General features: G+C 36.3%; 1 protein-coding gene across 6 annotated transcripts in view; it reads left to right on the forward strand.

The window, feature by feature from the left end:
- Nucleotides 1-18,629, forward strand: part of ASB3 (ankyrin repeat and SOCS box containing 3) — a 124,062-nt gene that overhangs the window by 39,984 nt on the left and 65,449 nt on the right. For all 6 annotated transcript variants that reach the window (XM_072635580.1, XM_072635583.1, XM_072635582.1 and 3 more), the window contains one exon: nt 14,781-14,939. In XM_072635580.1, the coding sequence (XP_072491681.1) occupies nt 14,804-14,939 (136 nt within the window). In that variant the 5' untranslated portion in view covers nt 14,781-14,803. The remainder of the gene's footprint in view (nt 1-14,780; nt 14,940-18,629) is intronic.

Here is an 18,629-nt window from a genome sequence, read left to right on the forward strand (position 1 = left end):
TTCTCGTTTTTCATTTAGTAGGTTCTGGATTTCCCCATCATTTTCATGAAAACAGTCTTGGTATTTGTGAATATTCTGACCCTCAGGCTCTAAAAAGTATCTAAATACTCTTGAAGGTGAAGTTTTACTTTGGCGATTATTTTTTGTAAGAAGGTTTGAGTACCAGACCAAGAGTCTGGGAAGCCTCTTTAAAGAGCCCTCCCAGCTTTGAAAATCCAGATGTCAGTGCTTCCCTCTCTGGTAACTATGGTCAGATAGTTAGGATCCAACTGTCTGTTGAATTCAGACAGAGCAAGCCATGGCTGTTGATCCTTTGATTTCCTCTGTATTTTCTTTGAATTTCAGGTTACTGACTCCCCTGAATTAGGTGAATGATTTATGTACTTGGTTAAAGGAATGATCATGTACTTGATTAAAATGATTGTTAACCCCTCAAAACTTGCCTTTCCTTTTATGAATAGCAGGCCCCCTGTATATGTTGGGGTGCCTACTGATATGATCAAGATCCTCCTTAGACTCCTCCTCAAGACCCTTCCTAGACCCCTCCTCCCAGACTACTAGACTACTCCTAGATCCCTCCCACAGTTTTTCTGTATATAAGATCTTCTTGACTCCATGAAGGGGCTCAGATTCAATCTAGCTTAGATTCTATTTGGACTGCTTGTCAATGCAATTGTCACAATGGTGAGGCTTCTTAAGAATCAACTCAATATGATGGATCTTTAATAAACTTTGTTTTTCTTTGACTGAAAGAAGGCTTGAGTTGAATTCATTCAAGCAGGGCCTGGTGCATCGGTATTTTGGGGTCCCAAACACCCCTAACCTCAGTATCAAAAAACTTAAAAGTTCTTGGAACCATAGACTCTTACAAATGAAAGAGACCTTAGAGTTCATCTAGCCCAACCACCCTATTTTAATATATAAGAAAAAGGAGCCTCAAAGGGTGAAGTGATTTGCCCAAAGTCACATGTTGTAGACTTGGAGACCATGTCCCCTCAGTATTCTTTGTACTATTTTGATTTGCACTCATTAGATGGTTGTTTTTAAAGTGTTAAATCTTTTTTTTAATGTATGTATGTTGTATTGCCACAGGAAGCTCCTCAGCTATGTATCTCCTATTTCTTTTGAATCACTTCATAGCATAGTGCTCAGCATGTAATGGATGTTAAGTACAAAAAGCCATTGGCCAATTAAACTACTAACATTAAGGGGGAGAGAATCTTTATATTTGATTTTCAACAGCAATTCCAAATAAACATTCTTTTCTTTGTTAAGTAACTTTTTAGTGTTAGACAAAGCCAAGTACTGACCCAAAGGATATATTGCTGGAGTTGGTCTTATTCACAGGGAGATTTAAGAGATTTTAGTACCAAAGCTTTTACCATTAGGAATTTATCTGGTTCTTATAGATTTTAATTTCTTTTTTTTTTTAAAGATTTAAATTTATTTATTTGTAGTTTTCAACACTCATTTCCACAAGGTTTTGAGTTCTAAATTTTCTCCCTATCTTTCCTCTACCCCACTCTAAGATGGCATGCATTCTGATTACCCCTTCCCCCAGTCTGCCCTCCCTTTTATTATCTCCCCCCTCTAATCCACTTCTCCTTTACTTTTTTGAAGGGCAAGATAGATTTCTATACCCAATTTCCTGTATATCTAATTTCCCTATTGCATGTCAAAACACCTTTTTTTGCTGTTTTCTTTTTTTATCTTAAAAATTTTTTTTAAATTTGTTTTTAGTTTTCAACAATGACTTCCACAAGTTTTGAATTTTCTCCTCCATCCTTCCCTGAGATGACATGCAATCTTATATGGGTTTTACACATACATTCTTGTTAAACATATTTTCACATTAGTTATGATGCATAGAAGAATTAAAACAAATGGGAGAAACCATGAGAAAAACTGAAACTAAACATAACACAAGAGAAAATAGCCTGCTTCATTCTGCATTCTGATTCCATATTTCTTTCTCTTGATGTGGATATCATTTTGCATCAAGAGTCCTTTGTAAAAACAATTTTTTAACATTTGTTTTTAAAACTTTGAATTCTAAATTCTCTCCCTTCTTCCCTCCCCACCCACCCCCATTGGGAAGGTAAGCAGTTCAATATAGGTTATACAGCTGTAGTTATGCAAAACACCTCCATGATAGTCATGTTGTGAAAGACTAAATGTATTTCTTTCCAACCTATCCCACCCACCAGTTATTCTGTTTTCTCCTTTGACCCTGTCCCTTTCCTAAAGTGTTTGCTTCTGACTACCCCTTCCCTCCATCTACCCTCCTTTCTATAATTCTCACTCCCTTCTTACCCCCTTCCTCCCTACTTTCCTGTAGGGTAAGATACTCAGTTGAGTTGTTATTCTCTTCTTAAGCCAAATCTTATGAGAGTAAAGTTCACTCATTCCTTCTCACCTTTCCCCTCTTCCCCTCCATTGTGAAACTTTTTTCTTTCCTCTTTTATGTGAGATAATTTACCCCATTGTATCTCTCTGTTTCTTTTCCCAATATATTCCTCTGTCACCCCTTAATTTTATTTTTTAGATATCATTCCTTCATATTCAACTTACCCTGTGCCATCTATCTATCTGTGTATCTATCTGTCTGTCTGTCTGTCCGTCTGCCTGCCTGTCTGTCTGTCTGTCCATCTGTCCATCCATTTGTCTTTCTGTCTGTCTGTCTGCCTGCCTGCCTGTCTGTCTGTCTGTCTATCTGTCTGTCAGTCTGTCTGTCTGTCTGTCTGTCTGTCTGTCTGTCTGTCTGTCTATCTATCTATCTATCTATCTATCTATCTATCTATCTATCTATCTATCTATTTACCTATTTCCTGCAACTATCCTAATGTTGAGAAAAGTCTCATGAGTTACAAATATCATCGTTCCATGTAGGAGTGTAAACAGTTCAACTTTAATAAGTCTCTTATGATTTCTCTTTTCTGTTTACCTTTTTATGCTTCTCTTGATTATGGTATCTGAAAGTTAGATTTTCTATTCAGCTCTTATCTTTTCAGCAAGAATGCTTGAAAGTCCTCTCTTTCATTGAATGACCATTTTTTCCTCTGAGATATTCTACTCAGTTATGCTGGGTAGGTGATTCTTGGTTTTAATCTTAGCTCCTCTGATCTCTGGAATTATTCCAAGCCCTTCGATTCCTTAATGTAAAAGCTGCTAGATCTTGTGTTATCCTGATTGTATTTTCCCAGTGTTTGCATTATTTCTTTCTGGCTCCTTGCAATATTTTCTCCTTGACCTGGGAATTATGGAATTTGGCTACAATATTCCTAGGAGTTTTCCTTTCAGGATCTCTTTCAAGAAGTGATTGGTGGATTCTTTCTTTTCTGTTTTATCCTCTGGTTCTAGAATATCAGGGCAGCTTTCCTTGATAATTTTTTGAAAGGTGATGGATGCCTAGGCCTTTTTTTTGATCATAGCTTTCAAGTGTCCAATAATTTTCAAATCATCTCTCCTGCATCTGTTTTCCAGGTCAGTGGTTTTTCCAATGAGATATTTCATGTTGTCTTCTATTATTTCATTCTTTTGGTTCCGTTTCATTATTTCTTGATTTCTCATAAAGCCATTAGCTTCCATCGGCTCCATTCTGATCTTTAAGGAATTATTTTCTTCAGTGACTTTTCAGACCTCCTTTCCATTTGGCCAAATCTGCTTTTTAAGGCATTGACTTTTTGGACTTGTTTTGTCATTTGGGTTAGTCTGTTTTTTAAGGTGTTAGTTTCTTCAGTATTTTTTGGGTCTCCATTAGTAAGCTGTTGACTCGATTTTCATGATTTTCTTTCATCACTCTCATTTCTCTTCCCAATTTTCCTCTACTTCTCTTTTTTTAAAAAAAATTTGTTTATTTATTGATTTTTAGTTTTCGACATTCATTTCCACAAAATTTTGAGTTCCAAATTTTCTCCCCATCTCTCCCCTCCCTCCACCCCATAACACCTTGCATTCTGATTACCCCTTCCCTCAATATGCCCTCCCTTCTATTACACCCCTCCCTTCCCTTATCCCTTTTTTCTCTCTTTTCTTGTAGGGCAAGATAGTTTTCTATACCCCATTACCTGTATTTCTTATTTCCCAGTTGTATGCAAAAGCAATTCTCAACATTCATTCTTAATACTTTGAATTCTCACTTCTCTCCCTTCCTCCCTCCCCACCCATCCCCACTGAGAAGGCAAGCAATTCAATATATGCTGTGTATATTAGTTTTGCAAAACACTTCCATAATAGTCATGTTGTATAAGACTGACTATATTTCCCTCCATCCTATCCTGTCCCCCATTTATTCTATTCTCTCTTTTGACTTTGGCCCTCCCCAAAAGTGTTTACTTCTGATTACTCCATTCTTCCATTTGCCCTCCCTCCTGCCATCCCCCTCACCTTACTTGTCCCCTTCTCCCCTACCTTTCTGTAGTGCAAGATATACTTTCATACCAAACTGAGTGATCATGTCATTCCCTCCTTAAGCCAAATGTGAAGAGAGTAAGCTTTCCTTTTTCCCTCTCACCTCCTCCCTTTTCTTCTCCACTGAAAAAACTTTTTCTTGCCTCCTTTATGAGTGATAATTTGCCCCATTCCATTTCTCCCTTTCTCCTCTCAATATATTCCTCTCTCACTCCTCAATTTATTTATTTATTTTTTAAGGTATCATCCCTTCCTGTTCAACTCACCCTGTTCTCTCTCTCTCTCTATGTGTGTATGTGTGTGTGTGTGTGTGTGTGTGTGTGTGTGTGTGTGTGTATGTATGTATGTATAATCCCTCCAACTACCCAAATACTGAGAAATGTCTCAAGAGTTACAAATACTATCTTTCCATGTAGGAATGTAAACTGCTCAACTTTAGAAAGTCCTTTACGATTTCTCTTTCCTGTTTACCTTTTCATGCTTCTCTTGATTTTTGGGTTTGAAAGTCAAATTTTCTATTCAGTTCTGATCTTTTCATCAAGAATGCTTGAAAGTCCTCTCTTTCATTGAATGACCATTTTTTCCTCCGAGGTATTCTACTCAGTTTTGCTGGATAGGTGGTTTTAATGCTAGTTCCTTTGATTTCTGGAATATCATATTTCAAGTCCTTCAATCTCTTAATGTAGAAAGTGCCAGATCCTGTGTTATCCTGATTGTATTTCCACAATAGATTATATGATTGTAAGGAGAAGAAGCAGACAATAAGTGAGAGTGACAAAGGCATTGTGTGGTGCAGAGTGCTGGGCTGATCATAGACTTATCCTTTCCAAGCTAAATATTCACATTCATCAAAGGCGCTTCCCCCAAGGCAAAATGACTACCAGAAGAATTAATGTCAACAAATTAAAACTCTTCTCTGAGTGTGAACAGTTTGCTGCTGACTTGGAGGGAAAGTTGCACCAACATATAGTTGGCAACAGTGGAGCAGAAAAGGAGTGGGCAGCTCTCAGAGATTTGGGGTACAGCACTGCCTTTGCTCATCTGGGTCAGAACACTCGCAAACACCAGGACTAGTTTGATGAAAATGATGGGGAAATTCAGAAGCTGCTAAATGAAAAACATGAACTCCACAGGATTTACCAGCAGTATAGTTCATCCAGCTTTTAGAAGGCGGCATTTAATTTTATCAAAAGCGAAGTACAAGCACAGCTTAGAGAGATGCAGGATTCCTGGCTCAGTAAGAAGGCAGATGAAATTTAGTTTTAGGCTGATAGTAACAATCCAAAGCACTTTTATGATTCCCTGAAAGCTATTTGTGGACCAAAAACTTATGGTGCATCATAACTTGGTACATCACAACTACTCAGTTCTGATGAAGCCACATTGATTAGTGATAAGGACATGATCCTAGAGAGATGGGCTGAACACTTCCATAGTGTTCTCAACAGACCATCATCAATCAATGCTGAGGCCATTAACTGTTTACCTCAGGTTGAAGTCAATCTCTCCTTAGCTGAACTTCCAACTGAAGAAGAGGTTTTGAGGGCCATTAGGCTCCTTTCATGTTGCAAAGCACCTGGTGGTGATTCTATTCCAGTTGAGATTTACAAGGTAGGGGGACCATTGCTCATAAAAAAGCTGACTGAAATTTTCCTGGTTATATGGCAAGAGGACGTTATCCCCCAGGAGTTCAAGGATGCCTCCATTGTCCATCTCTATAAAGGTAAAGGGAATAGGTTGTCCTGCGACAATCACAGGGGGATCTCTTTCTTAGTTATTGCTGGCAAAATTCTTAGTTTCTCATAAAGTCATTAACTTCCATCTCCTCCATTCTAATTTTTAAAGAACTATTTTCTTCATTGAGCTTTTGAACCTTCTTTTCCATTTGGTTAATTCTGCTTGTTAAAGCATTCTTTTCCTCATTGACTTTTTGGACCTCTTTTGCCAGTTGAGCTGGCCATTTTTTAAAGGTGTTATTTTCTTCAGCATTTTTTTGAGTCTCCTTTTACCTAGCTGTTGACTTGCTTTTCATGATTTTCTTGCATCGCTCTCATTTCTCTTCCCAATTTTTCCTCCACCTCTCTTACTTGATTTTCAAAATCCTTTTTGAGCTCTTCCATGGCCTGAGACCATTGCATATTTATTTTGGAGGTTTTGGACATGGAAGCCTTGACTTCCTCTGATGTTATGCTTTGTTCTTCCTCATCCAAAACGATGGGAGAAAATACCTGTTCACCAAGAACAGCTTCGATAGTCTTATTTTTTACCCTTTCTTGGGCATTTTCCCATCCAGTTACTTGACTTTTGAGTCCTTTGTCAAGAGGAGGGTATACCCTGGGGACCTGTAAGTTCTCAGTTCCTCCAAGGTGACGCAATCAAGCGAGAGAAGTTTACTCCTCTCCTGGCCTGCACACTGGTCTGGGAGCAACCAAAAACTTTTTTGCGCAGAATCTGCAATTGGAATTTCCTCACCACAGCTGCCTCCAGCTCCATAGCCAGTGCTCCTCCTCACCTGTGGGTCAAACTCACAGCTAAGAATCAGATCAGTGGCTCAGTTTCCCAGGGGCTTTAGATGGAAGTCGTCCAGGGCTGCCACTCAGGGCTGAGACTCAGGTCAGCTGTTCAGTTCCCCCAGGGGCTCTAGGCAGAGGGCTCCAAAAATGACAGCTGCTGCTGCAGTGCCTTCTGCTGGAGGCCCAGACTATGCCCCCTCTCCTGAGCAAAGGAGCCCTCCCACTGACCTTTGAAGCTATCTGTGGTGTTTGTGGGTTGAACTATCTGGGAACTGCTTCCAGTGGCACCCCGAAGTCTGTTTCAGTTCCTGTCCCTGCTGCACCGTGCTGGTGTGAGTGCCGCATGCTGGTCTAGTCTGCCCACTGCATGCTGGTTTGGTCTGCATGTCGCACCCCTCTACTTCTCTTTAACTTGATTTTCAAAATCCTTTTTGAACTCCTCAATGGCCTGTGACCAATTCACATTCCTCTTGGAGACTTTTCATGAAGGAGCTTTGACCCTGCTGTCCTCCTCTGGTTACATGCTCTGATCTTCCTTGTCACCAAAGTAAAATTCTGTAGTCTGAATTCTTTTATGATGCTTACTCATCTTCCCAGCCAAACTCTTGACTTTCTAACTCTTTGTCAAGATAGTACTCTGCTTCCAGTGGGGGTGGGTGTGGTGGTGCGTGTACTGCCCTAGACTTCAGGAATTTTGTATCATTCGTTCAGTCCCCCACTATCTGTGGGCTTAGAGTTCCAGAAGCAGCCTCTGCTGCTGCTGCCACTGCCACTGACCACTGCGGGCCCCCTCTTCACCCCCCCCCCCCCCCCCGGGACTAGGGCCAGACCTGGCTACACTGAATGCTCCTCTTTTATTTAGGTCCCCAGAGTTTTCCCACTGACCTTTTTGATATTTATGGGTTTAGAAGTCTAGAAACTGCCATAGCTGCCAGTGATTCAGTCCCCTGAGGCCTGCTCTGCCCATCTGTTCAGGTGCCAGACTGTGCTCTGCTCCCTGCCCAGTGTGATAGTCTCTTCTTGTTGACTTTCCAGGTTGTCTGGGGCTGGGGATTTGTTTCACTCTGTCATTTTGTGGGTTCTGTAGCTCTAGAATTTGTGTAGAGTCTTTTTTTACCGGTATTTTGAGGGCTTTTGGGGAGTGCTCAGGGAGATCTCTGCTTTTACTCCACCATCTTGGCTCTGCCCTCTAGGTTTCAATTTCTTTAAGAGCCCTTTATCAAAATGCATATGGTGTTTGATGAGTGGGATAACACTTTTAAAGACTCACTTTGACAGGAATTATTTTGTCAGATTAACTTCTAATAGAGAAAAATAGCTGAGAGTAATGCCTTTTAGGAATGAGGCTTCAGACCAGGTATAGGGATTCCTAGAGGGTGACATAAAATTCATTCATCTTGAATGAATTGTAGAGATCATCTAATCATTCCTCCTAAGTCCTTTGAGTCTCCTACAGTTCCCAGTTTCTTTTTACTAGATCCCTGAAAAGCAATTAAAATGTTGTTTTTGTATTAGTTAGTTGATATTTGACACTTCAAGTTATTGCTTCATTAGACTGAAATTTCCTGGGGAAACATGAAGTACAGAATATTTCTGCAAAGTGTGTATATAATTTGAATATTGATGAGACAGTTATAAATGTAGCTAGAAATGTTATAATTTATACCAGTAATTATCAAACATTTTTATACTTGCAGAATTCGTAATTTAAAACCAAATCCAGTAGGAAACCCTCCAATAAAATCTCTCAAAATGATTTACTTTTAAATGTATTTACTATGAGTGATACGAAATAAGGCTGATGAAAAGAAAACAACAAAAGGTGTTGAATACTAAAACTTTATTCAGCTTACTTTCCAAATCACATAAGCACTAGAAGAGGGAACTCCCTTTCATGTTTCATTAAGTCTCACCTTTTCATTTCATACTCAATGTATAGAATGCAACAAAGGATTTAAATAAGAATCAGACCTATTTATCTCAGTCAAAAATCTTTGATAGGAGAAGAAGAATAGGGGATGAGTATTAGGACATGGAAGTTCACCCTAAGTCTGTATAGAATTGAAGGAGATCTTTCTCTTGATACCAGCTCAAAATATAAATTGTATGTGTATTTTCCTGAATAGCACAGAATATTGAAATATAAAGGCTTCTGGAGAACCTTGAATTTTTATCACTTACTTATAAGGCATGTAATGGATACAATATGAAGAAAGGAATGTGGAAAAAAACAGAATGATGGAGGGTTGAGTTTAGGGGAAAAGGTAGTACCTGCAGGAAGGGTTTTAAGATTCGAGGAAGGTAAAAGAAAAGAACCTATTTGTGGCAACGGAAGAGAAATAAGTTATTTTTGAATAAGATGGGTTTCTTAATCTTTTCTGTGTCATGGACCTTAGGGGACAGTCTGGTGAAGCCTATGAACCCCTTGTGGCTGGTGAAAGATGAAATGATTGAAGAAACAAAGGTTTAATCTTCCAAGCATATCAGTTTATTAAACAATGGATGCCAATTGTCCAGCAAATTGAGACCTGACCCCTTCTTCAACTTACGGCTATACCCCAGATGCAGAGGGAGATAGACTTTTATACATTAAGAAATAATCAAATAAATATAATTAGTTAAAAGGAATCAACGTAGCATTAGGTAATCTGATTTCTAATTGGATGAAAAATTAGGGACTTTCCAAGCTGGGAGGAGAACAAAAAGGTGCAATTTCCTGAATTCAGAAAAGGAAATATCCCACTTCTTCCAAGTGTCGGTAAACAATCAAAAGAACATGGAAACAATACAATGGCAGTTTTCAGATAAGACACATGGGTTGCTTGAGATGTACAATTGTGACAAAACTCCTCTCATCAATCTTTGGATCTGGCCGAGTTTCAGGTCAGTATAATCTGGGTCCTTGGTTAAGGGTCTCTAAATAAGAGGTAGAGGTGGTTGTGCTTTCCAGTCACACAGATCTAGGTTCAAACAATGCAATGAGGTGTTCTCTCAACTCCTACAATTGAATAGACTTTTTTCACAAGACAGAATTTAGACTAGACCCATAATTGAATAGAAAAGGACACAAACTAGCTCCAGAATTGATTCACGAAATGGAATCAGTATAGTTCACTTAATTTCTACAATTAATCACTTACTGTCCTAATCCCCTTAATTCCCTCACCATTCTCAGAATAATGTTTTTAAATGCAAAAAATAAAATACATATTACAAAGGAAATTAATTATATTGAAGTAAGTTAATAAGAAAAACCAAGTTTACAGACCCTGGGTTAAGAACTCATGCTGTAGAACATGTAGAGATAGAGGCAGGTACTAAAGAATTAAAACTTTAGGAAGTTCTTCCGAATTTAGGTTCCTCTGAAGCTTAGGGGTTTCTGTCTCTGTTTCTACCCAGTCTTTCTAATTCTGAAAGTATACAAGTATTGCAAGGAGGAGAGGCTTCATAGTTCCTCCCGATAGCCACTTCTTACTTTATGTTCCTTGATTGTATTGCCAAAATTTAATTTGGGGCTAGATTAAGGAATCAGATAAGAGGAGGTGTTGATGCCTTTGTTCCTGTTGATGTGCTTAAGCCAGTCCCACGCAACTCAACTCAACTCTGCCTTGCTCAGCCAGCAGCAACTTTGATGAAAGTAACTGTTGCCTCCTCTGGGATAATTTTCCTATCCCCCACTTTCACTGGAAGATTGGCTTCCAAGAGGGTAACTGACTACTCACTTCAAAATTCTAGAGGTAATCCTTAGGGATTGTCATTTTCCATTTTTGTCATCTTTGTCAGTTTGATGAATGGAAGGTAGAGAACCTCAGAGCTTTAATTTGCAGTTTCTGAATTATTAGTGATTTGGAGTATTTCTTCATATTGTTAATAATGTGGATTCCTTACTTTGAGGAGTGCCTCTTCATACTCTGACCACTTGGCAGTTGTGGAATGGCTCTTATTCTTAAAAATCAGAATCAATTATTCATTTATCTTGTAAATGAGACCATCATCAGAGAAACTTGCTGCAAAGGTATTTTCCTGTTAACTGGTTCTGATTTTAGATGCATTAGTTTTGTTTGTGTAGATCTTTTCAACTTTATGTAGTTAAAATTATTTTTTTTACCCTCTGTAATCCTCTGCATCGCATTTCCTTATGAACTTTTTCCCATAGGGGAAGGGCACTTCTGCCTTGTTTCTCTGATTTGTTTATGATATGATTTTTTTCTGTCTAGGTCATGTATCCATTTAGAGCTAATCTTGATGTATGATGTTGGTTTAAATCTGATTTTTGCCAGTCTGCTTTTCAGATTTTTTAACGGTTTTTGCCAAGTACTAGGTATCCTAGTATCTAGAGTTTTCAGGTGTATTGGACAATAGTCTAATAGATTTGTTTGCTTTTATATGTTATTTACCTGATTTTTTTTCTCCTAATTGACCTTTTTTAAACTAGTACCAGATACTTTTAATTATTATTGCTTTGTAGTATAGTTTGATATTTGGTACTGTTAGGCTACTTCATTTCCATTTTTTTCTTTATTTCCTTTCTAGACCTTTTGTTTTCCTAGACAACTATAATTTTTTCCAGCTCTATAAGATACTTTGTTGGGAGTTTCATTAGTACAACATTGAATAAGATTTAATTTAGGTATGTTATAAGATTAGGCCTGATGGTCTCAAAACCACCATAATAACCTTTCCTTAAGGAAGGTTGTAACTTACGAAAACTGTGTATGGAAGCCATTGTTATAAGATTAGGCATAATGGTCTTGAGGCCATCATGATAGTTTCCCTTACAGGGAGGTTATAAGCTTACAGAACATACAGAAAAATATTCACAATAGTATTTTTCTAATGTTAGCATAGCAGGGTGCTCAAAAATATACTTTGTCCATTACCAACTTTTTATCTCCATGATATGCAAACCCCTAAAACAATATTTTGTCTGTCACTAGGTTTTCTTCCTGATAAATAAACCCCCAAGTAATATTTTGCTCCTATCCCTGATAAGCAAATTAGCCAGCTCCAGAGGTGGGCACCCAAAATCAGAGTATAAGAACCTTACTCCCAGAAGGGTGCTTTCAAGTACACCCTCCCCTCTAGTGGGAGTACAGCTTCCCACTGGAGTATACCCTTCCTGATGAATGAACTCCTGTCTCTATGATCCCCAACTTAGTGGCTCTTATATGAGTCATACTCTTAAGTTAATGTATATATGAGCCTGAGTTGCATATTGGATTCCCCTTTTCTCTCTCCACTTCCCCTTCCTCCTCATTATTTGCAATAAAACTTTGCATTGAACTGATTCCCATTATTATGCATGTTATTCTTAGCATCTGAACTCATTAAAGGGTTGTTTTCCCTGGTATCTCTGCTTGGCCCATGAGCTTTTCCTTAGATATAAATTGATTACTTGGACAAGGACTTAACTTGTTTATAGCTGTACGTATGCTGTATGTACATGGTACTGTGAGTCTAGTTGTAGAAAGCACGTATCAACAGAGTATGATGGGTGAAATCTGAAATAACTGAGGGGAACAAAAGGGTTTGAGCTTCTGAGCATATCAGTCTATTTAGTAATGCTTGCCAATTGCATAACAAATCAAGACTAGGCCTCCTCAGGTTGGCACTTGGAAAGGGCGAGACAAACTTTTATGCATTAAAAGAAAGCAATTAACAGTATATAAACCAGGTTTCAAGATTAGTAATCTGATTTCTATTTGGAGGAAAGATTAGGAATTTTCCAACTTGGGAAGGAGGAGAATGAACAGGTACGATTACCTGAAATAGGGAAAAAAGGTATTCCACTCTCCCCCAAGAGTCTATAAACAAGCAAAGGAACATGGAAGCAATAATTGACCAGTACAGGGCCAGTTTTCAGATAAGATATTTAGGTTGCTTGAGATGTACAATTGTGAGAAAACTCTTTAGCATCAGTCTTTGGATCTGCTTAAGTTTCTGGTCAGCATAACCTAGGTACTTAGTTAAGAGTCTCTAAGCAACAGGTAAAGGTGGTTCAGCTTCCCAGCCACAAAGAGGTAGGTTCAAACAATGCAATGAAGTTTTCTCACAGTTCCCATAATTGAATAGAAAGGTAACTGAGCTAGCTAGATGCAGTCATTGTGGTTCACTCAATTCCCACAATTTCCTCAAGGAAAACCCTTTGTCCTCTCAGAGGATACTCCCTCATGCCAGAGGACTGTCACAAAACAAGCTAGTTGTGTCATTTTTTCATTATATTGGCTCCCATTACCCATGTACAATTAATATTCCTCTAATCATTTAGGTCTGTATTTATTTTCATAAAAAAGTATCTTGTAGTTATAGTCATATAATTTTCATGTGTGTTTAGGGAATTTCTTTATCTTTTCCTATTGGGTTCTATTGGTAATAAAAAGAAATGCTTATGTTTTATATAGATTTATTTTTATCCTCAACATTGCTAAAGTTATTGTTTCATTTATTTTTTAATTGACTCTCTAGAGTTCTTTAAGTAAATCATCCTATCATCTACAAAACAATAACTTTGTTTCTTCTTTGCCTATGTGTTTTTGATCAATTTCTTTTTTTTTTTGTCTCGTTGCTACAGCTACCAAGCATTACATCAAATGGTAGTGGAGATAATCTTAGTCCTTGGTTTATTCCTGATTTTATAGGAAAATATCTCTAGTTTATCATTATTACATATAATATTAGCCCTTTGTTTTAGATAGATACAGCTTACTATATCAAGGAATGATCTGTTGGTTCCTTTTTTGTGTGTTATTTTTTTAAACAAAAATGGGTGTTGTAATTTGTCAAAAGCTTTTCCCTCCAAATCTATTGATAAAACTATATGATTGTTGTTCTTATTATTAATATGGTCTATTATGTTTATCATTTTCCTAATTGAACCAGTACTGCTACATTCCTGCTACAAATCTGTCCTTGTTATAGCATACACTCATTTTTATGTTTTTCTGGAGATTCTTTGCTAGTATTTAATTTAAAATTTTTGCATTATTTTCATTAGAAATACTGATATGTTATTTTCTTTTTCTACTTTGATTCTCCTTAGCTTAAGTATGAAGCTCATATTTGTGTCATAGAGGGAATTTGGCAGAGTCCTTTCTTTTCCTGTTTTTCAAACTGTTTCTATATTATTAAATGAATCATTATTTGAATATTTCTTAAAATTTGATTATAAATCTACCAGGTCCTGGGGCTTTTTCTTTTGGAATCTTACTTATGACTTGTTCAATTTTTTTTCTTCTTTTTGAGATTGTTATTTAAATTCTCTATATCTTCCTTTGTTAATCTGGATACTTTATACTTTTGTAAATATTCATCCATCTCATTTATGTTAGTTTTACTGCCATATAATTGTGCAAAATAATTTTAAATAATTTTCTTTATTCTTCATTTGTTGTAAATTCTTTTTAGTTTTTGATTCTTTTTTAACTTAGACTCAACAAATGATTCTGAGGGAGATGAAAGGGAATGAGATAAGAACAATGAAGAGGATAAGCAAAATAATAGGCTCTGAATAATGGTGACTTCCATTTATTTTTTTATTTTTTTTAAAGAAGAGTGGACTAAACATATTTTATAACAGAGAAAGAAAATAATTCTGTTCTAAGTTTTAGGCCTAGAGATCACTAGTTCTGGGGTTTCTACCATTACTGAATATCTGTTTGATGATCTGCAGTTCTTAGTTGTGACTCCTCAAGAATTCTTCCTTGACTCTGCCTATGATGAGTTCTGTCTTTCACTAAACCAAAAATTTCTTTGAATGTCCTTTTGCCTAACTGAAGAAATCCTTGCTTTGTAAAATCAGGGCAACCAAATTTGACATTTTCCCTGTTATAATGATTTTTCTTTTTTTTTTTTTTCCAGATTCATCTGAAAGATACATTAAAATGAAGACCTTTGAGGGCTCTTGTGCATTACATCTTTCAGCAAGTAGAGGATTCTTGATGATAACAAAAATCCTTTTAGAAGCTGGGGCAGATGCTAACGAAACTACATTAGAAGAAACCACTCCACTATTTTTAGGTAATGTAGCCTAACAGAGCTGTAGAAAAAGGAAATATCTTTTCGACTGCATCTAAGCTTAACTGCTTCTATAATGTCATGTTCTAATTATAGGATGTTTTATTGACAAATATTTTGATACCTACTTTTGATTATGAGGTTGTTAATATCTTCTTAGGTTTCTCCTGATTTTCCAGTTCCTGTGTGAAAAAAGATGCTTTAAATGCTACCTTTAAGTGTTTTTTTGAAATTGGAATACCTATTATGAATTATAGACACAGTCATTTTTAATTTCTAGCATAGTTTAGAAAGACTAAAGTGCTTGTGAAATTCTTATTCATTCAATGATTTATTTTTAATATTGCTTTATATTGAAGTTCTTTGATCACTTCATTAATTAACTATCTCAGGCAGATTTGAAGACAGACAAACTTAATATCTCTAGTATATTAATGAAGTTGTGGTTTTGCTTTGTTGTCAGAGTATTGTTAATTTACTATTGAAATACACTGTTGTCTTATTTATGCAATGCAGTATTATGGTTACCTCTTAAATGTTTGGAAATTATTTTCTAGCAATAATGAAATAAAGATGTAGAGGTCAGAATGCTTTACTTGTACAATTACTTGTACTTATGAAAGGAATCAGTGACATAAATATTCCAAAATACAGATAATTCTAAATTACTTTACTTTTTTACTTATTGTTGTGATAGAGTTTCATTGACTGCAAATTTAACACTATAATTATGTTTTGCTTAGGTTAGTAAAAAAATAATAATTTGTATCTTTTGAGCACATATTAAAAGCTGGCCAGGGAGAGGTAGTTCCCTATCTCCATCAAGATAGTACAGCACAGTACAAAGAGCACAGGTCTTGTATTCAGAAGACTGGAGTTCAAATCTTAACTTCCCTATTTATGAGCTGTGTGACCTTGGTCAAGTTAACTTCATCTGCCTCAGTTTCTTCATTTGTAGAATGCAGATGATAATATTTACGTTACCCACTGTATGGGGTTGTTGTAAGGAAAGCATTTTCTAAAGCTTAAAGCTCTTTATAATCGTGAGTGGCATTTGAGGGATGGAAACTAATTTTTTTGTTTGCCTGGTAATATATTTCTTTAATACTTTGAGAATTTGTGATTTCATAAATGTGGGTCTTTCCTCTGCTGACAGAGATCACAATTCTTTAATTACTTAGTAGACACTTTTTATGTGGTGATTTGTGATTGAAAATTAATTGCCTTGAAGTACAACTGGTGATGAACCTGCTGAATTAAGCTGAGTTAGTCCTTTAACATCAGACCTGTTCTCAAAGCTTTTCCAACTTAGTGGAGCAGGAGATTATGCTGTGCTGACAGCCTTTGAGGACCCAAGATGCTTTGAGGATGCCATGATGAAGCATCAAAATAGGACTTTAGTGGATGATTATTATTATGCCAGATGGATTATCAAGATATAGTAATATGTAGATTAGAGGTAGCTTGGCTCTGAGCATACTTTTGACTTGGTAAGATGTGGTTGAATGAGAACTGAGGTAGAAGTTAAAAGACCTGGACTCTTGTTCTTGTACTTTCACAGCAGCAGTGTGGCAGATTTTGAGCAAATCATTTAGCTTTTTTTGCATCCATTTTGATCTCTGTAATGGGGGATAATAATCCTTTCTCCCTTCCATCATGTGGGTAGTCTAAAGAGGAACTAGACGACTTGTGTAAAAATGTATTGGAAATAAAGATTCTCTAAAGTACACATTATTTGCATTATTAAACAAAATCTTGGTGTTTTCTTCAGGAAACTGATTCTCACCCTCAAGTTATATGCAAAACAATTTTGATAAATAAGTGATTCTCACTGAACCCTGTGTAACTTCATGGGAAAATTCCATGGGAACTGCTCAGCCTACAGCTTTGGCTTTTGATGGATTATTGTGTTCAGTTTTGTTTATTCTAAATCTTTTTCTTTGTTCTATATGACCTTTAGTTTTAAGAGTAGCAGTAATATTTTATTTAGATTAGGGTATTTTGTAAATGGGTATGCATAGTCTGCTTTTTTCAATATATAGTAAATACAGCATTGGTCAATCATTTTTCCTCTCATGGCTATATCCTGTAATGTAGCTTTTGGCTAGCTTCAGAAACCCCAAAATACCATTGTTCCTTTTTATACTTAGTTATTATAATTATGGTATTTTCACAATTGCTTTTCTATGGGACTATAACAAATCATGGGGTTATTTTTCAGATAGCCTTGGGAGCATATATTTAGCACTTTTATTGTTCAATTTGTAACAACTCTAACATAAGTACTATAGGTATTATGTCTGTTTTATAGATGAGGAAACTGAGGTGCAGAATTGATTTATATCTGGGCACATAGCTAGGTAGTGAAAGAAGTGGGATTCAAACTTGAGTTTTTTCTGACTCTTAAATTCAACCGTCAGTCTTTCCATTACATATCACACTAACTCCCTTCTCTATAATGTTCTGTTTTTCTGCCATATGTATCAGTGTTTTAATAATATATTGTTTTTTACCACGAATTAAATAGTCAGTACATCTTGACTCTAATATCAGAGTCTTAAATGAGGAAATGTCGATGAAGAAAACAAAGATGAGAAGAACCTTTGAACTATAATGATTGCATAGAAAGTAGATTCATGCGGGAGATTTCACAATTTTTAGAATATTGCAGGATCATTTATGAAGGTAACTGAAAGACGGGACAGTAGATTAAGCATAGAAAATAATCTTAGACCTTATCACTTTAAAAAAGAAGACTGAGAGAATATCTGTTAATTACTTACATATATACCTGATTACCCGCCTCTTCCAAATTGAAAAAGAATAATCTATACACACAATTGAAGACATCCTTGATGAAAGTGTAAAAAAAGAGACATGCAGGCTTTCACAAACAATATTCTGTAGCAGACTACAAATCTTTACAGTCAAAAGATTTACTTAATAAAGTAGTAAATAGATCCCTCTGTGTTTATTGTTTGTGGACTATAAAGAAGTATTAGATTCAGTACAGTTAAATGTAATGTAAAGGCTCTACTCCAATAATAAATCTCTCATACATATGTCAGATTTATACAGATTATATTTCAAGGTTCCTTGAAATATGTAACAACATAAATAAATTTGTTTAATCACCCAACCCTCTGATAACATAAAGTAAAGCATAAAATAGGAAGATGTATGATTACCAAAGGTATTTGCTTCTGTTTTAGAAGATATTAAATTCATAATTCAGATGAAAGAAGTATTCTTTATAGGAGATGAGGTCCTCCAGATTTTCTGTTTTGCTATTGTTGATTATGTTAAGCAATAAAATTTCACAAATCGTCCTAAATGAAGTCCATAATCACTCAAAAGAGCTTGGTTTAGCTACACAGGAAAAAAAAGACTATCCATCTATTGTTCAAACTATACTATACACTCAGATGGATTATTTGTAAAACTGGTTCATTAACATATGTACATTAGACAGACAGCAAATTGCTAGTGAACTGGGCCTGGAATTGAACTGGAGAAGAAGTGGTTAAATATTGGGGAAATTGTGCAATGCTTTTAATGATTCCAAATAAAATGAAATCACCCCAGATTAACTAAAGGCCTCCTCTTTTTAATAATAATCATTCTTCCTGTGAATCCTAGATGGTGTGAGTAGCATAACTGACAGACAACCTGTCTGTTTTGGTATTCACACAG

This window comes from Notamacropus eugenii, chromosome 1, assembly GCF_028372415.1.
Source record: "Notamacropus eugenii isolate mMacEug1 chromosome 1, mMacEug1.pri_v2, whole genome shotgun sequence".
Taxonomy (NCBI): Eukaryota; Metazoa; Chordata; class Mammalia; order Diprotodontia; family Macropodidae; genus Notamacropus; species Notamacropus eugenii.